The following is a 22,172-nucleotide window of genomic DNA, read 5'->3' as shown; positions in this document are numbered from 1 at the left end:
TCATTATTAAACTCACCAGTGTGGGTTTACTCCCTGACAAATAAAACGTCCCCTTGTTTTCACAGGAAATGACGTCAGCAGCGGTGACAAAACAAGACGCCCGGCGTGACGATGAGCAGCACCTGTGAGCTCAGTTACAGCAACCTGACAATACAGCGTTTATGGATTATTGATCGATCATTTGTCAGCGTGAAAAGGCCCGTAGGTGCGTGAGGGACTCTCACGCGTGACCGAACCCTTTCACGCGCTTATTGACAGACGCATTGTTGGAGGAGGGCAACAGGTGGGGCAGATAAGGTGCGGGTAACAGTCAGTGTTCAGCAGGTGGACGTTCCCTGGATCACAACCCAACAAATAGTCCCCAGTGGGCTGTGAACACGTCACAGCATGACGTCAGGGTGACGTCATGGATGGATTTATTTATCAGACAAGAACCCAGGAAACGTCCTTTATTAGTTGTCACACACTACCATAGTATACACCCTGTATCTATACACTACCATAGTATACACCCTGTATCTATACACTACCATAGTATACACCCTGTATCTATACACTACCATAGTATACACCCTGTATCTATACACTACCATAGTATACACCCTGTATCTACACACTACCATAGTATACACCCTGTATCTATACACTACCATAGTATACACCCTGTATCTACACACTACCATAGTATACACCCTGTATCTATACACTACCATAGTATACACCCTGTATCTACACACTACCATAGTATACACCCTGTATCTATACACTACCATAGTATACACCCTGTATCTACACACTACCATAGTATACACCCTGTATCTATACACTACCATAGTATACACCCTGTATCTATACACTACCATAGTATACACCCTGTATCTACACACTACCATAGTATACACCCTGTATGTATACACTACCATAGTATACACCCTGTATCTATACACTACCATAGTATACACCCTGTATCTACACACTACCATAGTATACACCCTGTATCTACACACACTACCATAGTATACACCCTGTATCTACACACACTACCATAGTATGTGTGACATACACAAAAGTGTAGTCACATTTTTGTAATATTAGATACTTTTCTTGTACTCTGAATAGCCTTCACGTGTATTGAGAATGAACAGGGATGTACTGTTTATTGTAGGAACACACCTATTCCACATTCCGCCACCAGGTGGCCGCTACGTTTCCAGAGACAGGTAAACTAGGTGCCCACGTGACGTTCTACTGCAGATGAACAAGGAAGAGAGAACAACGAGCACCGGAACTGACTGTCTGGTGTTTTCCCCTGTTTATTCAGGTAGATATAAGGTTGGCACATGAAACACGTTTACTATGAGCACTTTGTACGATTAAACAAAACTAGGATTCTTTGCTAAGTGTCGTGGCAGCAGCCATGACGGCCGTCCACTAAAGGACATGTGGGTGGTGTCACTGATAATATTACTTTTGTTGCTCCTATAATCTTGCAAGCTCCTGTTTTGTGTTTCAGATGTGTGATTTATTGTTTACATTGAAAGAGTACATTTCCATTTTTTATACATTGTTAATTCTCTCCAGTTTTCCCATGAAGTGCATCCAGTTGTCTTTATACACTATATTATACTAATATTATGGTAATCCAGTGTTAGCCTGTTAGCAGAACAGAGGTGATGTTGTGTTTGGTTCATGATTATCTCTTGATTTACATGGTTACATGATGATAGAAATGGTTACATGATGATAGAAATGGTTACATGATGATAGAAATGGTTACATGATGATAGAAATGGTTACATGATGATAGAAATGGTTACATGATGATAGAAATGGTTACATGATGATAGAAATGGTTACATGATGATAGAAATACTTTAATATGTGTTAATGTGATGATTAAAAACAATACAGTCATTAGGGATGTGACGGTACGAAAACAGAATGGACTAATTCAATGCAGTAAGCAACATGTTTGGTAAAAATCAAACATTATTACAGTATGTGGATGCTGAGTAATGAAAACATATGGGAATGTGGACATGTATGCAAAGAAGAAGGTATTGATGATGAGACTGTATGGAGAAAATATGTGTCATTGATATTTTGTGAACGTGATTAATGATTGAAATGATTGAACCCCTTTAAAACAAAGTAAAGTGATTTAAGATACATGATTGTTAATAAATTGAGGTGATCAAGGAAGAGAGAACAACAAACACAGAAACTGACTCTGTCTCGTGTTTTTCCCTGTTTATTCAGGTCTACCTGGCAGAAAATATAATCTGTTTACTAGCCACACCCCTGGGGCGTGTAACATATACACCCTGTATCTACACACACCATAGTATACACCCTGTATCTACACACACCATAGTATACACCCTGTATCTACACACACCATAGTATACACCCTGTATCTACACACACCATAGTATACACCCTGTATCTACACACACCATAGTATACACCCTGTATCTACACACACCATAGTATACACCCTGTATTTACACACTACCATAGTAGACACCCTGTATCAAAAGACACCCGAACATATTATACACTACATATGTCAAAGTCACGGCCCGCGGGACAGATGTGGCCCGTGATGAATTATTTATGGCCCGCTGGATGATTTTTAATTACTATTAGAACCGGTCCGAAAGCCGCATCCGACCGCTGGTGTTTAGCGCGCACCAACACTACATTTCCCACAATGCAACGGTAGCGGAAGTCAGTGCAGCGAGAGGGCTTTGGTTTGTTTACCAGCAGTCAGAGCGGAGGGTGGATTTAGTATTTAATTTATATTTATTTCATTTGAATGAACTCAGGTTAAATTGCAGATTAGAGCCACGAGAAAGAACACAACTGTTTTGATTTACATGTATTTATTTTATTTTTTTACTATTTTAAAGCACATTTTCAGTTTTTACTGCCTGCAATCTAGTTTCAGTCCTGGCTCCGCCCACTCCACCTGTTCCCTCCCCGGCTCCTGATTGGTGCAGAGTGTTCTCCTCAATCAGAGCGGGAGTCCTCAAATCGTCTTCAGCTGTTCAGACCTGGGGGGGGGGCTGTTTGCTCCTGGAGATGTTTGAACCAAACTTGTGACCACATTGTGAAGAGTGGGCCGAGTTAGTCACTGGATTGTGTTAGCGTTAGGAGTGGGGGGGGGGGCTGCTCACTACTTTTTTAGTACAACTGTAATCAGATTACTTTGTGGGTTTTGTTTCCACTTCACTAGTAATTTCCAGAGGACTCCAGCGGTCCTCTTGTGGTTCTATTCCTTTGAGCAGCTTCCTTTGGCCCTTTAGTTAATCTTGAAAACCTTTACTCTGTCCAGGGATTAAGATAATCTCTGGTTTATCAAATATTTTTACGTTAACCCTTTACGTCGGTTTCTTCTTGTTACGACTCTTTCTAACGATCTGGGTCGTAACAGCGATCCGTCCTGGAACTGGTGGATCATGTAGAGCAGCGGTCCCCAAACTAAGGCCCGCGGGCCGGATGTGGCCCGCCTCCACGTTTGGAACGGGGAAGTTGAAGAGAGCTGGAGACGGAGTCCACGAGCCTCCTGGACCCGACAGAAGGGTCGGTCAGTCCAACGGGAAGTTAACGTCCAACGGGAAGTTAACGTCCAACGGGAAGTTAACGTCCAACGGGAAGTTAACGTCCAACGGGAAGTTAACGTCCAACGGGAAGTTAACGTCCAACGGGAAGTTAACGTCCAACGGGAAGTTAACCTCAAAGACCTTTTTCTCTGTAGGTCCCAGAGAGGTTCTTTGGTTCTCATCTATGTCATCAATAGTGTCTCCATCCTGTTCATTCAGTCTACTGGTAGACGTTACTTCACCTTCATGATAGTAAAATATCAGCTGTGTTTCTTCTGTTTATCACATCACAGGTTCTTCACAAAAAAAAAAAAAAGGATCATTTCCTACAAACTTCACCTCATCCGAACGTTCTTCGCCTGGCGGCAGCCACTCCCCCCTTCCGACTACATTAAAATGTTGTTCATGAAAGCAGTAAAAGGTCAGCCGGTTCTGGCCCAGGGCTCCATAACCCTCTCCTTCTATAGTCCACACAACGCGGAGGGGACACGGCCCCCCCCGGGCCTCGTTACTGCGAGACACAGTTTTGATCCAGAACCTGCAGCGCTGGGTTGGGACTTGAATGTGACACCGGGGGCTCAAATGGTTACGGGCTAACCCACCACGCTACCGATTCCTTCACGCTCACACCTTTTCTCCGGGCGTATTTGTCTTCGTCGTTCAGGAAACGGCCAGAAAAATGAAGGGAGGGGTGGGATTTGAACCCGTAACCTCAGGTCTGAGCTCCTCCTCTCATCTCTCTGAGCTAAACCTTCAGCTGCTGGATCTGGTTTGGAACTTGTATTTATGGGTTCACAGGTGGAGGAACCGACCAAAATGTTTGTGTAACCAGGTTTAGAACCAATTCCCCACTACAATGACCCCCCCAGGTGTGTCCTCACACCCTCCTTCACACCTATTCTCATTTTAACTTGAACTATGCGCATGTTTTTGGAGCCACCAGACACGTGGAGAACATGCAAACTCCTCACAGAGAGGCCCTCAGTGGGGTTTGAACCCCAGACCTCCTGGCTGTGAGGCCACAGCGTTACCGCTGCGCCGCCGTGCTGCTCTGGTGAGAGGACGAGGACGACTACCAGAACAGTTCACGCTTCACACAAAACCTTCTTTTACCGCCTGAACTCTTTAACTGGACCAACTTCTGCTTAATTTGAAAATGTTTGAACCTTCTTGGTTCTGATTCATAGACTTAAAACACAACTTCTAAGCTGACCAATCGGAGAAGGGAAAAGTCTTGTGGCCCTTACAGGAAAAACTTTGAGTATGAGTACTAATTACATTTTTGTAGTTCTGTTAAAAAATTACAAAATTATAAAGATATATTTTATTATAACAGAGAAACAAACAAACATATTTTTCTGTCTAACTTTAATGTTTGTAACTAGAATAAGTCATAAATTCAGTTATTTAACATTAAGGAGGAGTTATATTTATTTTACATTACATTGAGTTGAATTTAGTTAAATTTTTTAGTTACATCTGGTGAAAATGAGTTGGACACCCCTGCTCTACACCCTGTATCTACACACACACTACTGTATGTACACACAACACTTTTGACCCAGGAACCAGCAGGGGGCAGTGTTTGGTGGATTCACACAGCTTTCCATGTGCAGGTGTGCGGCTCATACGTCATCATGACGCATGAAGCTGCTGCTCAAAAAAGTCACCCCCTAATAAATAAATGTAGAGGTCACACCAAAAGAATATACAAAATATTTGATGCTATACTGAAAGGTGTAAAAACATTATTCTGAAATTTTCCAATTCCATTGAAACAGTAATAGGAAAGATGTTTCCAAAAATAGAAATACATTTAAAAAAATACTAATATACGCACTTTATTTGAAAAAGAATGTATATGTGTTCCACGCGTTTCCTATCACAATTCTTTTATGAGTGATATCAAATGGAAGAAAGCTTGTTCAATACCCAAAAAGTTCTTTCTGACAGCACCTCTTCTGGATCTGCACACATTCTATATCATCTTCATCATTTGTGACTCCACAAAAACATCTCCTTAAAATGGGAAAATGTAAATAATAATGCAAAATATAGAATAAATCAGTGGTTAATTGAACAAAATGCTTCAAAAAATTTAAATGTGTGTACCACTTATAAGCTATTTGACTGTATGTAATATTTTTGCACATTACCCCCAGTCAAGTGTTATATAATCCTTGTACACTCTGTTAAAAAAGATTTGCATAAAAAAACAGGAAGTCCTAATGGAAGCCGTACTTTATCTGTCTAGTTGGACTGATGTTCATTCCTCACAGACGTCACGTGACGCTTTGAGTGTTCCATCGTCTTCTGTAATTGATGGGAAGTCGTCGCTGTGGTATTTCGGGAAGCTTGTCGGCCATTGGAGGCTTCGGCCCAGCCGCCGTCCAATCAGAAGTCAGAGATGTTTGCTTCACTTCCCTATGGTCAGAGAGGTAGAGAGCACATTACCAATGTTAGCTGCAGCTGGTCCCAACTCTTCATAACCAATATTTAACTGTTTGTATGAATGTAAACGATCTGTCGCTCAAACTAATAAAGGTTTGTGTCTTTCTGACCTTTTTAAATAAAGCTTTATGTGTTTGAACATCGGCTACACGGCATGACGTTCTCTTCTATTTAAAAAGGATCTGAGAATTAATGTGGCTGTAAAATACACTTACATTTCATTTTGACCTTTCTTAAATGTTAGATTAGACTCGATTAGATTAGATTAGATTAGATTAGATTACATCAGATTTACTCCTTTATAAGAAATAGAAGGAGGAAAGTCTGTCTTTAGAGCTCACAGAGCGTCTTTGTTCGGATGGAGCCTCACCAACCTTTCCACACAGCAGCTCCTCTCTGCAGACGATGGGGTGTCATGTGACCAGGTCTCTGTTTAGGGGGGGGGGGGCAACATCCTCCTCCAGCGCTCTGAGTGTGAATCTGTCACGCTGTGGAGCGACAGGGGGAACCATGAGGGCCTTCAGACGCAGCGAACCCAGCCGTCGTCGTGGGAACCGACAGCTTGCTCATCACCACGAAGGCTGATCAGATCCGACTGCAGCCGACCAATCAGAGGCGGCGGCCGGATGCAGACGGGCTGCAGGTAGGTTTGGAACGGCGTCCTTTTGTTCTTCATCCTCATCCTCATCGTCCCTGTGATGTCACGCTGCATGCGTTCACCGGAAGGAAGTTCACGACCTGAACAGAAGCATTATTGATACGTTACATTATGATTATTGATCCCTGATTCCATCAGCTTCCTCCTGATGAAGATGATGCTGAGGCCTCAAACAGAATGCACACGTTACCCCCCTCTCCTGCTCACTTCCTTCTCCTCCTCCCCCCACCTCCCTCTTGTCTCCATCTCCCTCTCTCTCCTCTTCATCATCCCCACCCCCCCAGCACAGTCAGAGACAAAAGGCCTGATTCGCCTGCTGAACACTGCCCCCTTTCTCCACCCGTCCCTTCATGCACGACCGTAGTGGAGGCGGCGGTGGGGGCTCCAGGAGGAGACGAGGCCTGGACCGGGACGCAAACCTACGACTGAAGCAGTGAAGGAGAGAGGGAGGGGGGGGGAGGGGAGGAAGAGGAGGAGGAGGAGGAAGAGGAGGAGGATGTGGACTGGAGGGAGGCAGGTGCTGAGGCCTCTGCAGGAGGACTGATAATCTCGCAGATTGGAAAAATAATCTGACACGGGTATGCCACGCTTCTGTCTCTATGTGCATGAACACGCATGTGTTCGCTCGTGTGTGTGTGTGTGTGTGTGTGTGTGTGTGTGTGTTGTGGCCTAGCGTGCTGCAGGCCTTAGTGGTGAATCTCTTCTAACTACGTCACTGCTCAACAATATGTGTGTAGTGTCATAGAGATGTTGCAGTGCGTTCTGGGAAGAGTGTGTGTGTGTGTGTGTGTGTGTGTGTGTGTGTGTGTGTGTGTGTGTGCTGCAGCACGCTGCTTTATGCTGGCTGACCGGAACCGGTTGAGACCGGTTTGAGGCAGACGGGGGGCTGACAGGAACAATACCTCTCTGTGCTCACGGCCCAGGCCGCTCCATGGCCGCTCCTCGCCGCCGCCGGGGTGTCAGCGAACACATCAGGGCTCCCAGAGGGGGGGGGGGGTTGGGGGGGGGGGGGGCAGGGGAGGCAGGGGAGGCAGGCCTAGAGGATCTTCACCAGGCTGGAGAGGGATGAAGAACAGAGGATGAGGAGTGGCTGAGTCACGTTCACGTCGCAGTAACGATGGTGAAAACCCATCTGTAGCCTTCATCTGCTGCGACCAGCTCTTCTTTCCACCAGGCCTCCCCCCACCCCTGTTAACGCTCAGCAGCCACGCCCTCCTCTCTGCTATCCTCACCCACCCTCCTCCGCCTCCTTCTCCTCCTCCTCTTCCTCCTCCTCTTCCTCTCTCTATCATTTTGTCCATACATATCTCATTGCAAATATGTCATTGTCTGGACTGAACTAGTCTAAAATATGAGTCTCCAGTCGGGCGGTTCATGTCCTCACGCAGGAACAAACAGTAGATCAATCAGTAAAGATCAGCCAGTAAAGATCAATCAGTAAGATCAGCCAGTAAAGATCAATCAGTAAGATCAGTAAGTAAACATAAATCAGTAAAGACCAATCAGTTAAAATCAATCAGTTAAGATCAATCAGTAAAGAGCAGTCAGTAAAGATCAATCAATAAAGATCAAATAGTAAAGATCAAAAAAATAAAGATCAGCCGGTAAAGATCAATCAGTAAGATGATTCAGTAAAGATCAAAAAGCAAACATAAATCAGTTAAGATCAATCGGTGAAGATCAATCACTCTCCTGATTATTTAAAGCAGAACATTAATAATTACACATTGTCATGTCATCAAAGCTTCAAACAGTCGGACAAGATTTTGACCTAAATTTATCACGTTTGATTTGATTCTTCAAAGTCGGAACAATGATGATGATGTTGATGATGACGATGACGATGGTAATGATGATGATGATGATAATGATGATGATGATGATGAGGATGATGATGATGATGATGAGGATGCAGTGATGGATGGATGGATGATGATGAATATGATGATGATGATGATGATGATGATGATGATGATGATGATGATGATGATGATGGTGGTGATGATGATGGTGATGATGATGATGATGATGATGTTCTTATCCCGGACACACAGTCTGATTGGAGACTAAATAGTCCAGTAGTCTTTGTGACATTTCTTCATCACGTGCACCGTGATGTCCGACACGTTTATGAACGAACGCAGCTCATGTTACTCGTTCATGTCGCCTTTCCTCAGGTGACCATCTCATCACCATCCCAGCAGGACCATGGGTGATGTAAAGACGCCAGACTTTGACGACCTGCTGGCAGCCTTTGACATCCCTGACATGGTGGATCCCAAAGCTGCCATTGAATCTGGCCACAGCGATGACCACGATGGACAGCTCAAGCAGTGCAGCGGCGCGGTGACCACCGACGAAGACGAGGCCAACGACGCCTCAACAGGACATGATGTCGGCGTTAGCGTCATTGTAAAGAACATCCGAAAAATGGACCCTGGTGAGCAGAGAGGGTTCATAACAAAGAAGGATTGGCAATTCCTCCACCAGCTCCACCCTCCTTCTGTCGGCAACGGACTTCAAAATGGTCTTGTGAACTCGCCAGGTGTCCATTACCCCAAGAATGGCTGGAAAGCTCCCAGAGAGGAAAGGCAGACAAATAACAATCAATCACCTACCTTCAATCAGTTTAGCCCCATCTCCAGTGCTGAGGAGTTCGATGATGATGATAAAATTGAGGTGGATGAGTCCATGGAGAAGCATAGAGTGCAGTCACTCTTTAGGGCCACTGCTAAGAAAGAGGACCAGACTCCAAAAGTCCCTGTATCGGTGGACAATGACCAGAAGCCCAAAGCGAATGGAGACCATAAACTTCATCAGTGGAAAAACAACAAAGGTGACACGGTTGCTTCTGAGTTTAATGTGCTCCATGAATCAACATCGCCTAGACAAGAACTCAAGGACACTGTGCTGGAGTCAGAAGTTCAGGAGAGTAAGGACACTGGAGAGCTATCCGAATTCCTTGATGCATCTCAAGTCAAAGCCAAGTCTTCCACAAAACTTTCCTCTTGTATAGCAGCCATTGCAGCCCTCAGTGCCAAAAAGGCTAGCACAACAGACATGAGCGTTTTGAACTGCACTACAACACAGATGACCCAGGCCAATGAGGATCCCATCACTATAGAGAAGCCGCCCGAGCAGGAGTCAGCCCTGGAGTTTGCAAAGAGGCTTCTGACAAGACAACCAGAAAGCCCCTCTAGTATCACCAGTGAGGGAAGCAGCAAAGATTCCTCCGCCTCAATCAGCGATGCTCAACTGGTCATCCCGAAAGTCAGGATCAAAACAATCAAGACCTCATCTGGCCAGATCAAGCGAACAATAACCCGAGTCCTACCAGAATTTGATCCTGGTGGTTTGAGAAAAGGAGAAAATAGCCCACCTATCATGGCGACCACTGGTGCAATTTTCACTCCAACAAAACACTCCTTGCCAACCACAGTTGTCACCACGACTGGAGGCCCCAAAATCGAAATAACGAAGCAAATGACCATTAAACCCGTAGCAACTGCCTTCCTGCCGGTCTCAGCAGTCAAGACAGCTGGTTCCCAAGTCATCAACCTGAAGCTAGCTAACAATACAACGGTAAAAGCAACAGTCATCCCTGCTGCATCAGTGCAAAGTGCCAGCAGTGCTATCTTGAAGGCTGCTAATGCTATCCAGCAACAGACTGTTATGGTCCCTGCCTCAAGTCTGGCTAACGCCAAAGTTGTGCCAACGACGCTTCATCTTAGTAACCTGAACCTTCTGCCTCAGAGTGTATCTTCTGCTGTCTGTGACCTTCAACAAGTCCTGTCAAGCAAACAACCACAGCATCAGAAATCACAACGGATCAAACTGAAGACAATTCTGCCTGGCCGCGCTTCAAAGAAAGTTTCCAGGGTTCAGGTGTTTGCTGGTTCTCAAAGTTCTGTCGTGGATGCCTTCAATAAAGTCCTTAGTAGCATAAACCCTGTCCCAGTATACATCCCAAACCTCTGTCCACCAGCTTCAGCTTGCATCTCTTTACCTTCACATGGCTACAAATGCTTGGAGTGTGGAGATTCGTTTGCTCTTGAGAAGAGTCTGACGCAGCACTATGAACGCCGCAGTGTACGTATCGAAGTCACCTGCAACCACTGCACCAAAGGTTTAGTGTTCTACAATAAGTGCAGCCTCTTATCTCATGCCAGGGGGCACAAGGACAAAGGGGTTGTCATGCAGTGCTCACATCTGATACTAAAGCCAATCCCTACAGACCAGATGATAAACACCTCGTTTTCATCAGGTCCACCCAGGATTGCCTCCCAAACACAGGCGTGTCCTGGTCAAATTGCCGGTCGAGCTGCAGATGCCGGGTACCCGACTGCCGGGATTTCATCTCCTCTTGCAGCGACGATGCCAATGGAAGACGATTCATCAAAACTCTACAGGCCCAACCTCAAGTGTCTGGAATGCAATGAAACGTTCCAGGATGAAGGTTCGCTAGCGATGCACTACCAAGAGACTTCAGAGACCAGTGAGCAGGTGTGTGATGCTGGCCAGAGCATAAGGGACATCATTTCCTTTGGAAGTTTCCCTTTAGCATGTCCTGCTCCATTTCAGCCTATCTTCTTCATCCTCCTCTCTAACACCAACTACCTTCATGTCTTCCTCACTACATCCATCCACTTCCTCTTTGGTCTTCCTTTTGTCCTCTTTCCTGGTAGCTCCATCCTTATCACCCTTTCATCAAAATCCTCACCATCTCTCCTCTGGACGTGTCCAAACCATCCAAGTCTGCTCTCTCTGACTTTGTCTCTAAACAACAAGTAGGAAGAGTTTCCTGAAATGGATACTGGCTCTAATCTGTGGCCATGATGAGGTATTATTCACGATTTTCTTTGTCTCCTTTCATCTGTTTGGACAGAAGACATGCACCACCTGCCAGATGATTCTCCCAAATCAGTGCAGCTTCCTGTCCCACCAGAGGATCCATCAGCACAAGTCTCCTTACATCTGTCCTGAGTGCGGCACCAGCTGCCGGTCCGTCCACTTCCAGTCCCACGTCACCAAGAACTGCCTGCATTACAGCCGCAGAGTCGGATATCGGTCTGTAGAACCCAAATATCACTTTCATTTCACGCTCTTCCACAAAGTTTCAACGTTGGTTATCAATATCTGTAGATCAAAATAAGTTCATGCTTTCTACCTCAGTGCCCTCCGTCATCAGTGGCTATACTTACATCTAATGTCTGCCTGTCAATGTGTCGCTGTCATCTCTAATTACCCTTATTAAACTATGTCTGCATCGTTCTGATAATTTGATGTCACTGACAGGCTGTAATAAAACCTATGGAGAATCTGAAAGCAAAGTTCCTGACCAATCACAGTTCAATTATGAGTCATTAAAACCTGCTTTAATAGATTTAACCCTTCCTGGTGGAGATATTTTCACTGCATGAGTAACAATGAGAGAAGAAGAAGAACCCAGGTTTAGCATCATAGTTGCATGATTGAGTTCCTATTTAGAAACATCCACAAATATTCTACCTATTGACATAGAGAGGAGCCTGATGCTCACTCAGCATCTTCTTCACATCTGACTCTTCTTCCTCCTTTTAGTTGTGTCCACTGTAGCGTGATCTTTGCCGACGCTGCAACGGTGAAGACCCACATCCAGAGCACCCACTGCGAGGTCTTCTTCAAATGTGTGCTGTGCCCCATGGCCTTCAAGTCTGCACCAGGAACCCACACTCATGTTCAGACGCAGCATCCAGGGATGGTGGCAGGAGACCCCAAGTAGGTGTTCAGGTTCTTCTTTAACAGCCGAAAACAATAACCAACACCTACGTAGGTTTCCTAACACCCGTGTCCAATCCGTGTTTTTCCTGGGCGTCGTCCTCGCCGCTCCATTAGGAGCAAGATTTGTGGTTTTCGACATGGTGGCTTATAGTGGATTTGTCGACAACCTTTCCATGACGCTGAACCAGGTGTTTCTGTGCCACTGAAGACTTAAACGTAATAGAGCGTCTCTCACTGTGAGGATATTTGTTTCAGGACACCGACTGGCAGCCGGAGTTTTCATTTCCTTTCATTTTTCAAGTGTTTCCAGCGTCTTTAAATCTGCCTTTTTTCTGTCTTTCAGGATGATCTACAAGTGCTCCATGTGTGACACTGTGTTCACTTTGCAGTCTCTGCTCTGCGCTCACTTCGACCAGCACGTCATCAATCACAAAGTTTCAGTGTTCAAATGCCCCGACTGCTCCATGCACTACGCCCAGAAACAGTTGATGCTGGATCACATCAAGGTGGGCATAAAGAGCAACTTTTATTAGGTCAGGGTATTTGAAAAAACACTCAGGAGTGTGTAAATGTAGTCCAAGAATGCAAATAAGCTCGGCTTACGTCGTTAATCGGTTTCAGGAGACGCGTAAGTTGAATGAACTCGTCTCCAGGCTTAACTGTAGCTAACCATTCCCAGTGCTGTACTGAACTTTATTAATGAGTACATTTTAATATTTGTTAATAAAAAATATATTTTAAGCTGACAATTGTACAGTAGCATGATATTATGTGCTTTTAACATTTTACTAGTGATTTTGTGATTCTAATATTCATGTCAGACAAAAGTAAAGTGGACTAAAATTACATAAACTCAAACTGTATTTTTTTAAAAACAACGTCTAATCGAGAATAAAGTAACTACAAACGACGTTAGCTGAGGTTCACCTTTACATTACAGTGATTATGACAGCCTCGGTATAATAAAGTGTGTGTGAAATGCTTTCAGGCAATCCACGGAACCCTGAAGACCACTGAAGGACCACCGAACCTGGGAATCAACCTCCCTCTAAGCACCAAACCCACCAACACCAATGGCGGCAACAGCCCCAGTAACAATATTAACGACGGAGGAAATATAAACGGTCAAGATAAGATGGAAAAGAAGCTTCCGCCTTCACCGCTGAAGAAAACAAAGAGCAACGTCTCGGCGGACCTGAAGACCACCACAGGATCAGGATTCACCTGTGGGGACTGCAACAACCTGTTCAGCTCCAGGGAGGTGTTTGTGGCTCACATGAGGCGCGAGCATGGAAAGGTGAAGGTTTGAATCTCACCTTTACATACCAACAGGTTCACGAGGAACTCATTTGCATCCGTAACTACACATACGTGTCCTTCAGCTCCTCACTGCAGGTTGAGGTCTAATAGGAGTGGGTTTAAACTTTTGTGGTCCTTACATTGCAGGTACTGAAGAAACACCCGTGTCCACAATGTGACAAGTCCTTCAGCTCCCCTCATAGTCTCTGTCGACACAACCGGCTCAAACACAAAGGACACAGGAAGGGCCACACCTGCCCGTGAGTCACGCTCAAACCTTTCTGCTCTGACACAACGTTCAGGTTGGGGTTGACACACCTCCTCGTCCTCACCTCCCAGCAGACAGACGGGAGTTGACACTTGGGTTATTTCTGACAGAGTTGTGCGTTGCAGGTACTGTCCGGATCTGAGTCAGCCCTTCACTAAAAGAGTGCTACTGGACCGGCACATCCAGTTAATGCATGGAGACCAAGACCAGCTGGGGAAACCGGTCCGACCTGACAACACAGAGACCTCACCGGAACAGAAAACGGTGCTGTGGCCCATCTACAGAGCTAAACCATCTTTCATGACAGACCTGTTTATGGTACTGTTTATTCTCCTTTACAGAATCCCAGCCCCAAACGGAAGCCAGAAGAGGACGAGAAGCCTCCGGACCTGAACTCCAGAGACTCCCAACCGTTAAAGAGAGTCAAGGTGAACATCCTCAAAGTTCACAAGTGTGCCGTCTGTGGATTCACCGCCGAGAACGTCACGGATTTCCACGAGCACATCCCCCAACACAAGACCGACGGCTCGTCCTACCAGTGCCGGGAGTGCGGACTTTGCTACACGTCCCCGCGGTCGCTGGGCCGCCACCTCTTCATCGTCCACCGGCTGAAGGAACAGCAGGGCCTCGCCCGGTACAACGGGCGGGGCAAGAACGACGATGAGAGCCAGAGAGAAAACCAGCTGGACGTCACGGATGAGAATGACGACGGGACGCCCAACACCAAATGCAAAGTGTGTGGGAAGACGTTTGAAACGGAGGGACACCTGAACACACACATGAGGACACACGGGATGGCGTTCATCAAGTCAAAGAGGATGAAGGTGGCCGAGAAGTGAAGGTGAAAGGAAGGGAAACACGTGAAACCATTCCATCAAGTCAAAACTGTTCTTTTACATTTTTACAGAAAAAAATTGCCTGTAGGGTACGACAACATGTAATAATACACAAAACACACACAAGATGAAACGTGTAGGCTAACGCGACAATTTTTATTCAAATAAATAGAACCATAGTTTCTGTACACATAGATGTTTCTACAGGTCCTTTCAAGAAGAGTTTTTTATTTGCAAGTTTCCATTGTTGACCAGACCAGTGGTCCCCAACCCCAAAGTCGTGGACCAGTCTGTGGGTCATTCAGTACCAATCCGTGGGTCAGTTGGTACCGGGTCACAAAGAAATAATCCAGAACTTCCATTATTTCTGTTTTCGTTCTGATCTGCTTCTAAACCATGTTTAGTTTTACATTAGTGGATTCTCTCCTCCACATCTGTCTATGACTCACTCTTGATGCCTGTGGAGATGCTTGCCTCAGTCACATGACTACCTTCTTAAAGGGGCCGCTCCGGCCACTAACAGAATATATACCACTACACTGAAACTCCCAAGGTAGCAGAACCAACAAGTAACAAACGTTGGTGCGACGTTACGAAGACGCTGCTAATAAAGTTGATACAAACTTTATTATTAGATTTAGATAAAGATATAATTGTATCGTTTTATTTTGTTGTATCTACCCACTACACCTTAAAGGACGGACCGTGAAAATATTGTCTGACGTTTCTCTGTAGAGACAAAAAGGTTGGGCACCGCTGGTTTAGACAGAAAACGTGTGAATGTGTGGTGGCAACAAGATCCATCCTCAGCCTGTTTGAATGTTTGAGAGACAAAACACACCTGAGTGGACTTTTGTTAAACTGTGAACCCATGGTCAAGTGAAACACTGGAGGAACTTCACCCTCTACTGGTCACTCTTGGTATGTCTCATGTATTAGATTGGTCCATGGCGTTTGGGAAAAATGGTTCCAGTAATATTTAACTAATTTAAGAGATGAACCATTGCAAAGAGTATTTAGTTAATAGAGAAATCTGATTTGCCAGTGACAACAACCCAACCCTTACTGAACCATCATCTTTAGACTTTCACCTGTTCCTGTGTAGAGACTAAACCACGGGATGTAACTCGATCTGTTCACACCTGATAAAAGGAGCCAGGTGGGACGACCAACATTCAACCCAGCAGGATTTTAATTCATCCCCATGCAAAATGAATTTCACACCACTCTCTAGATGACGGTGTGTCCCCTCTCATATTTAAGCATCTTCTCCACTAAAAAAGATGCAGTCAGTCCTGGAAATGGAGCAGGGCTGGGTAGTGGTGCTCCTGTTAGCGCGGTTCAGTGTGGCGCTGGAAAATACGGAGGCCCTGAAGGCGTCTCACAGATGTATGGAGGACACCAACACGTTCCTCTGGGACCTGAACCAGGAGACGCCAAAGCGGTACGCCGTCCTCAGTAAGTGATGCTGACTTTAGGGTTGTGATAATTTGGAAGTTACAGTATCTATTAGAGATTTTCAGAGCATCATGCTGTTTTCTACATATTCTATAACTATATATGTGCATATATAAAACTAAAACTACATAAATAAAATTCTCTATATAAAACTTTATATATAATTATATGTAAAAACTATATAAAAAAATTCTCTCTCTCCCTCTGTGTGTGTGTGTGTGTGTGTGTGTGTGTATATATATATATATACACACACACACACACACACACACACACACACACACACACACACACACACACACACACACACATATACACATATATATATATACATACACACACACACATTATATATATGCAGTATATATACAGTATATATACTGTATATATTTATATATATACTGTATGAATACACACACACACACACATACATACAGAACTTTACAAACATATTAATCTCATATTTTACTTAGGTTATTTTGGAATTTATATTACTTTTAGGGGTTTTAGAACAAATTATTTATTTCAGGTGACTGTGGGATGATCATCTCTTCAATTCACTGCATTATATTATTATTATTATTATTATTATTAATAATAATAATATATCAATAATATAATAATAATAATATAATAATAATTATAATAATATAATAATATTACTATTACTATTATGAAAATACAATGAATTCACACAGCAGCCAACATCGGTGTCAACGGGTGGGGTGGGGTCTTTGTTTTACCGATGGTAGAAACACTCGTGACCCCTCTCTGGTGGCCAGAACGTCATACAAGAGAAGGGATGTTGTTTACAGATATTCCTGTTTTAGCTAAATCAATTTTAGCTAATTATTTAGCTAATTATTAATTTAGGGGCGGCAGTGGCTCAGTGGTAAAGCGGGCGGTAGAGCGGGTCGTCCTATGATTTAAGATCGGCGGTTCGATTCCCGCTCCCGCCCCCCCAAAAATACCCGGAGGTGAGCTGACAGTGGGAGGTGTCAGCTCATCTCTGGAGCACTGCCGAGGCACCCTTGAGCAAGGTGCCGTCCCCTTTACAAGTTGCTCATTTGAGGCGCACCAAGAAGGAGCTGCCTGCCACTCTACCTCCCCTGCATGCCTACAGGCCCCTTTGTGTGTGTGTGTGATACAGGGGCCTGTACTCACAAATATATATATGTATGCATGCGTTTGTAATCAGTAGCTAGAGTGTGCGTTCTTAATTTCCCTTCGGGGATCAAACCAGTATATAAAATTAAAATAAAATTAAAAAAAAAATTAATTAAGTTAGCCACTCGCTGAGTTAAGGCGTAGCGCTAACAGGTGGAAACAAAAACCATGTTATTCTGTGAATAAAACTCGTTCCTTTACATATTATCTTGTTAAAAGTCTGCAGACTTTCACTCATGTAAAATCATGTTTTATTTCATAATAGGCATCAAATAAACATTTGCATTCATAATATGTTGACACAAACTTATAGTTTCAACCATTATGACATAAACTTATTTCTAACTGATGAACAAACTTTATTTTTCAACCAGGTGATAGCAATAAAAGAAAGTCAGCCTCTGGTTATTCCTATACTTGCGTGTGTGTGTGTGTGTGTGTGTGTGTGTGTGTGTGTGTGTGTGTGTGTGTGTGTGTGTGTGTGTGTGTGTGTGTGTGTGTGTGTGTGTGTGTGTGTGTGTGTGTCCTGTCAGTGTATGATGCATTTGGGAAGATGGGTAGCAACGTGGAAGGAGGTAACGCCAACCAGCCTGGTTTACTGCAGCAGTGTCGCTCCGCCCATGGCCCCGCCTTCTCTGGCCAGTACTGCCAGGTGTTCCTCAGGCAGGTAAGGGCACCGACAGATAAAAACAGGAGCAAAAAAAGACTTCCTAATGAACAAAATACTGATTGTGATGTTTGGTCATGTAGGGACCGGTCCAGTACTTTGTGGGTCTTTGTGTTCCTGACTCGTGTGGGGAGGAGGAGGTGCAAACACTGGTGCTGAATGGTCAGGAATTTTACGACCGGAACTGCGGTGCTGATGGATCTGTCCTGACTTTGAGTTGCATAAGTTGGGACTTGTTTGTCCTTTTCAACAGGGAAACTTGAGTTTGGTGTGACGTCCCTGGTTCCTCCTCTACCTCCCATCCTGGTGAATGAGTCGACCCAGGAGCTGATCATGACCCACTGTTTGCCCAACAACATCGCCCCCGGTGCCTCAGACATCACCTGTTTGTCAGTAGATTTCCCTGTATCTTTAACCTGCGTGTGTCTTTGCATGCCTCACCTCAGCTCACACCTTTATTTCCTGCAGGTTGGTGTGCTGTGTGATGGTCGCCGTTCCTCTTGCCGCTACCTTGTTTACGGCTGTCCGACAAAGGCAACGAAACAAAGAGGTCAGTCTGATGGCAGAGTCATCCACCGGCCTCCACCTCTATGGATCCCTGAAGACCGATGGCTCCTCCAGCGGTGAGAGTACAAATGATGTGTCAGCGGAGACTACCATCAGTAAGTACTCTCCCCTCTGTGGTTGGATAATTGGCTCCAGAAATAAGCTGAAGTGTGTTAAAGATAACAGTTGCGTCTACATCCAGACAGCTCCAACCTCGCTAACCACTGCCTCCAGGCCTTCTCCTTACAAATGACCACGCAGGGCATCTTAAGCACCACCTCTAGTGTCCCAGGAGGCGGCTACTCCTCCCTCAATGGCATCCGGGTTCTCAGCCTGTTATGGATCATATGTGGACACTCTGCCCAGTTCCCTGTAATAAACAACCTGGGTACACGACTTCTTAGCTCGACTCGTTCATCAGTCTGGTGGCTATCCTGTGACTGAAATCCAGTCCTTTCTACAACAGATAACTACAAAAACTGGAGGACAACAGCAGAACACAACCCTTTGCTGGTGCTCTCCATTAGTGGACCTGTCTTTCTGGCGGTGGACACCTTTTTACTCTTGGGGTGAGACCCAAACAAGTTGACATGATTGATCAAATTATGTGAAACAGATGGATGTGTGTGTTTGACGTTGCCAGGTTCAGAAGCAGCGTCTGTGTTGCAGGGGTCTCCTGAGTGCAAGGTCTTTGCTGGGCTCCATCGACAAGGCTGAACACAAACTGAGTCTGGGTTTGCTGGCCCACTACCTTTTCAAGAGGATCAAAAGGTAACCGACCTACTGCTCCTCGCCATGCTATCTAAAACACTGAGGTTCTCCATTTGTTCCCTCTGTTGCAGGATTCAACCACTGCATTTGTTCATAATGTGTCTAACCATCGGCCTCACCTCTCTGGTCCAGTGGGGGCCCTATTGGTTCCCATTCATTAATACATTAATGGATTGTAACACTTACTGGTGGGCCAACTTATTGTTGATCAGCAATCTCCTCCAAGTCCATGAGATAGTAAGTCTCAACAAAGAGTCAGGACAGCATAGTCCAGGAAACAGTTTTAACGTTCTTAATGCTTCCCTTCCTATCCCGTCAGTGCATCCCCTGGACCTGGTATCTGTCTCTGGACTTCCAGTGTTACACCACCACTCCTCTGTTGGTTTATCTCTACAGGATGTATGTCTTTTCATATGATTGTGGGGGAAAATGCCAAGAAATGAAAAAGAAATGCTTTTGAATCAAGGCTACCGCTATAACTGTGCTTGTACAACCTGTTGGCGTTCGTCAGAAACACAGGGATGTTTGCCGTTGTTGCTGGAGGCCTCCTGTTGATGACCACGTTAGCCAGCGCCATCGTAACTGCAGTCTGCCAGCTGCCGGTCTTTCAGCCGTCTACTCTGTAAGACATTTTAGTAAACTTAATGCAAACGCCAAATTCATCAGACGTAAGGTGGTTTCATCTAACTTGAAATATGATTCAGAAAGTGTTTGTTCCTTTATTCTGCAGGACTTACGAGAACTATGTCTTGTCTTACTATGTGAAGCCGTACACGAGATATGGGCCATTTTTAATCGGCATCCTGATGGGGATATATTTGACAACGAGAAAAAAACAGTTGTTAAAGCACAAAGTGAGAAATGCATTCTATCAGAATGAACACATAATAATTACATTATCAAGTAGAGCATGATGACGCTGCCCTGCTGTCTCATTTGTCCTGCAGTGGCAAGCAGCAGTTGGTTGGTCCTGCTGTCTGTCACTAATGGCTGCTTTGATGGGATTGGCCTACGTCCTGAAGGAAACCCCTGCCCATCCATCTGTGCCACACGCCCTCTACCAGGGGCTGCACAGGACACTCTGGGCGGCGGCGCTCACCTGGATCATTCTGGCCTGTGAGGACGGATATGGAGGTAAACGAAGGGCAGAGACCGTCCAATCGTCAAATATGTATCTTGAGAAATATTTTAATTTGTTGATTGATGACACTTTAAGACTATGTATTCTGACTGGTGGAAAAAAAAGCTAAGAGTTGCTAAAGTGTTGTCTGTTTGTCTCTCCAGGTTTTATTAAGACTCTCTTGTCTTTTGGGTTCTGGGTTCCTCTATCCAACATCAGTTTTGCTTGCTATCTGACACATCCGGTCTTCATAATCCTTTACATCGGATTACAAGAGACCCCAATCCACTACACAAACATCAACTTTGTAAGTCCGTTTACTCTACAACACACAGCGCCGAGGTATTTCAAACGTAATCTTGACTTTTACCTTTCTCCTCATTTCTTTAGATGTACATGTTCCTTGGTCACCTGGTGCTCACACTGGTGGTGGGCTACATGTTCACGGTGCTGGTTGAGAAACCCTACCTCCTCCTGAAATGGGGCAGAACATAGAAAAGAGTCTAGTTACTGACATCAAACTTTAATCACCGCATTCCTCAAATAACCAGCATCAAAACCAATTAAATTGGTTGATGGTCTCTCATGTATAAAATCATGTCATCTGCAAATAAAGACATTTTATATTGTGTTGAATCACTGTTTGCGCCAAACATGTTAACACGGTATTCTAAAAGTATTTTCATCTGAAGACTAAATGTACGACAAAATATCTGTCAGTAAATGATGACTACATATTATATTATTATATTATATATACGTACGACACGCCCCCGTCAGTCACATGCTGCTCCCGTCTCGATGTTTTCTTACAAATCAACAAGGTTGTTGGTGTCGTTGTTGCTCTTTCTCCTCTGACTGCTCCTGATCATAAGGGCAAGAAATGAAGAAGAAATGAAGAATTATGATTTTCCAAGTATATAATAAAAACTGGAGTTTCAATATTAATTTTGAAGTTATCAAAAAAAAATAAAGTGATTAAACGAATGCTGTTCAGGACTTCTGTACAAATCTTATCACTGAGGTAAAGGAAACGTGGTGCTGATGCACAACCCTCACGTGCTGAGGTCCATTTTCCACCGGTCACTCCTGGGGAGGTTGTAGGGGGCAGGCCAGATGGCGGCTTGAGGCGGACCGCGACAACACAGTGTATAAATACATTTAGCTTTGGTAAGACGACACGACGAAAGTTGACGGGGTGGAGTCCAACTCCAAACCCCACAACAACATGCTCAAGATGGCGTAACATGTCTGAGACTGTTGAAGTATGTCCAAGCAGCGTCTGCAGGAAAGGTCCTGAGGAATCTTCCGCTGTGGGGAGAAATGTGTTATTTTTATTGCACATTTTCTCATTTCCAACTACATGTGAAACGCATGCTTTCATGCATGCTGTGTATTACACTATTGTGTATGTTTGATATCATTTTAAGCAGAAAAGTAAGGGAGTCAGATGTGAACATGATTACCTTTCACAAATCACTCGCCTCAAGATTTTTATCCTACTTATTTATTTGTTCCTGAAACATAAAACTGTCGCGAAAGTCAAGAAAACACAGTCGGATCAAA

At 44.6% G+C, this 22,172-nt stretch overlaps 2 protein-coding genes and 1 long non-coding RNA gene across 4 annotated transcripts; 2 read left to right on the top strand and 1 right to left on the bottom strand.

Annotated features, from left to right (window-relative positions):
• The first annotated feature begins 7,188 nt into the window (after nt 1-7,188).
• Nucleotides 7,189-15,510, top strand: znf532 (zinc finger protein 532). 2 transcript variants are annotated; one of them, XM_068334653.1, is made up of 9 exons: nt 7,189-7,292; nt 8,892-11,217; nt 11,603-11,781; nt 12,295-12,471; nt 12,818-12,980; nt 13,463-13,771; nt 13,921-14,033; nt 14,167-14,305; nt 14,383-15,510. In XM_068334653.1, the coding sequence occupies exons 2-9, from the start codon at nt 8,923-8,925 to the stop codon at nt 14,878-14,880; spliced, it is 3,873 nt and encodes a 1,290-aa protein (XP_068190754.1). In that variant the 5' UTR covers nt 7,189-7,292; nt 8,892-8,922; the 3' UTR covers nt 14,881-15,510. The 2 variants fall into 2 exon arrangements, with proteins under 2 accessions (XP_068190754.1, XP_068190753.1); XM_068334652.1 differs by having other exon boundaries at nt 11,600-11,781.
• A 2,466-nt stretch (nt 15,511-17,976) lies between these two features.
• Nucleotides 17,977-21,144, top strand: oacyl (O-acyltransferase like). The gene is made up of 14 exons (XM_068335248.1): nt 17,977-18,169; nt 18,253-18,331; nt 18,423-18,558; nt 18,638-18,831; nt 18,918-19,103; nt 19,182-19,284; nt 19,385-19,486; nt 19,558-19,723; nt 19,806-19,885; nt 19,998-20,108; nt 20,217-20,340; nt 20,434-20,620; nt 20,771-20,913; nt 20,997-21,144. The coding sequence occupies exons 1-14, from the start codon at nt 18,056-18,058 to the stop codon at nt 21,099-21,101; spliced, it is 1,830 nt and encodes a 609-aa protein (XP_068191349.1). The 5' UTR covers nt 17,977-18,055; the 3' UTR covers nt 21,102-21,144.
• Nucleotides 19,966-22,068, bottom strand: LOC137608706 (uncharacterized). Its single transcript, XR_011038222.1, has 5 exons — nt 21,371-22,068; nt 20,977-21,080; nt 20,382-20,600; nt 20,224-20,289; nt 19,966-20,106 (listed from the first exon to the last, which is right to left on the bottom strand). It is a non-coding gene; the product is annotated as an uncharacterized lncRNA (long non-coding RNA).
• Between the last annotated feature and the right edge of the window lie 104 nt (nt 22,069-22,172).

Source organism: Antennarius striatus, chromosome 15, assembly GCF_040054535.1.
Source record: "Antennarius striatus isolate MH-2024 chromosome 15, ASM4005453v1, whole genome shotgun sequence".
NCBI classification, from domain to species: Eukaryota; Metazoa; Chordata; class Actinopteri; order Lophiiformes; family Antennariidae; genus Antennarius; species Antennarius striatus.
Note: the sequence above shows the minus strand (reverse complement) of the source record. Positions and strands in the feature narration are given on the sequence as shown.

Excerpts from the sequence above, each read along its gene's own strand:
- znf532 (XM_068334652.1), top strand. The coding sequence starts at position 8,923 with ATGGGTGATGTAAAGACGCCAGACTTTGACGACCTGCTGGCAGCCTTT. Across the intron at positions 12,981-13,462 it reads TGATGCTGGATCACATCAAG|GCAATCCACGGAACCCTGAA; the intron begins GTGGGCATAAAG and ends AAATGCTTTCAG. Across the intron at positions 14,306-14,382 it reads CCTCACCGGAACAGAAAACG|AATCCCAGCCCCAAACGGAA; the intron begins GTGCTGTGGCCC and ends TCTCCTTTACAG.
- oacyl (XM_068335248.1), top strand. The coding sequence starts at position 18,056 with ATGGGTAGCAACGTGGAAGGAGGTAACGCCAACCAGCCTGGTTTACTG. Across the intron at positions 18,332-18,422 it reads GCAAACACTGGTGCTGAATG|GGAAACTTGAGTTTGGTGTG; the intron begins GTCAGGAATTTT and ends CCTTTTCAACAG. Across the intron at positions 18,559-18,637 it reads GCCTCAGACATCACCTGTTT|GTTGGTGTGCTGTGTGATGG; the intron begins GTCAGTAGATTT and ends TATTTCCTGCAG.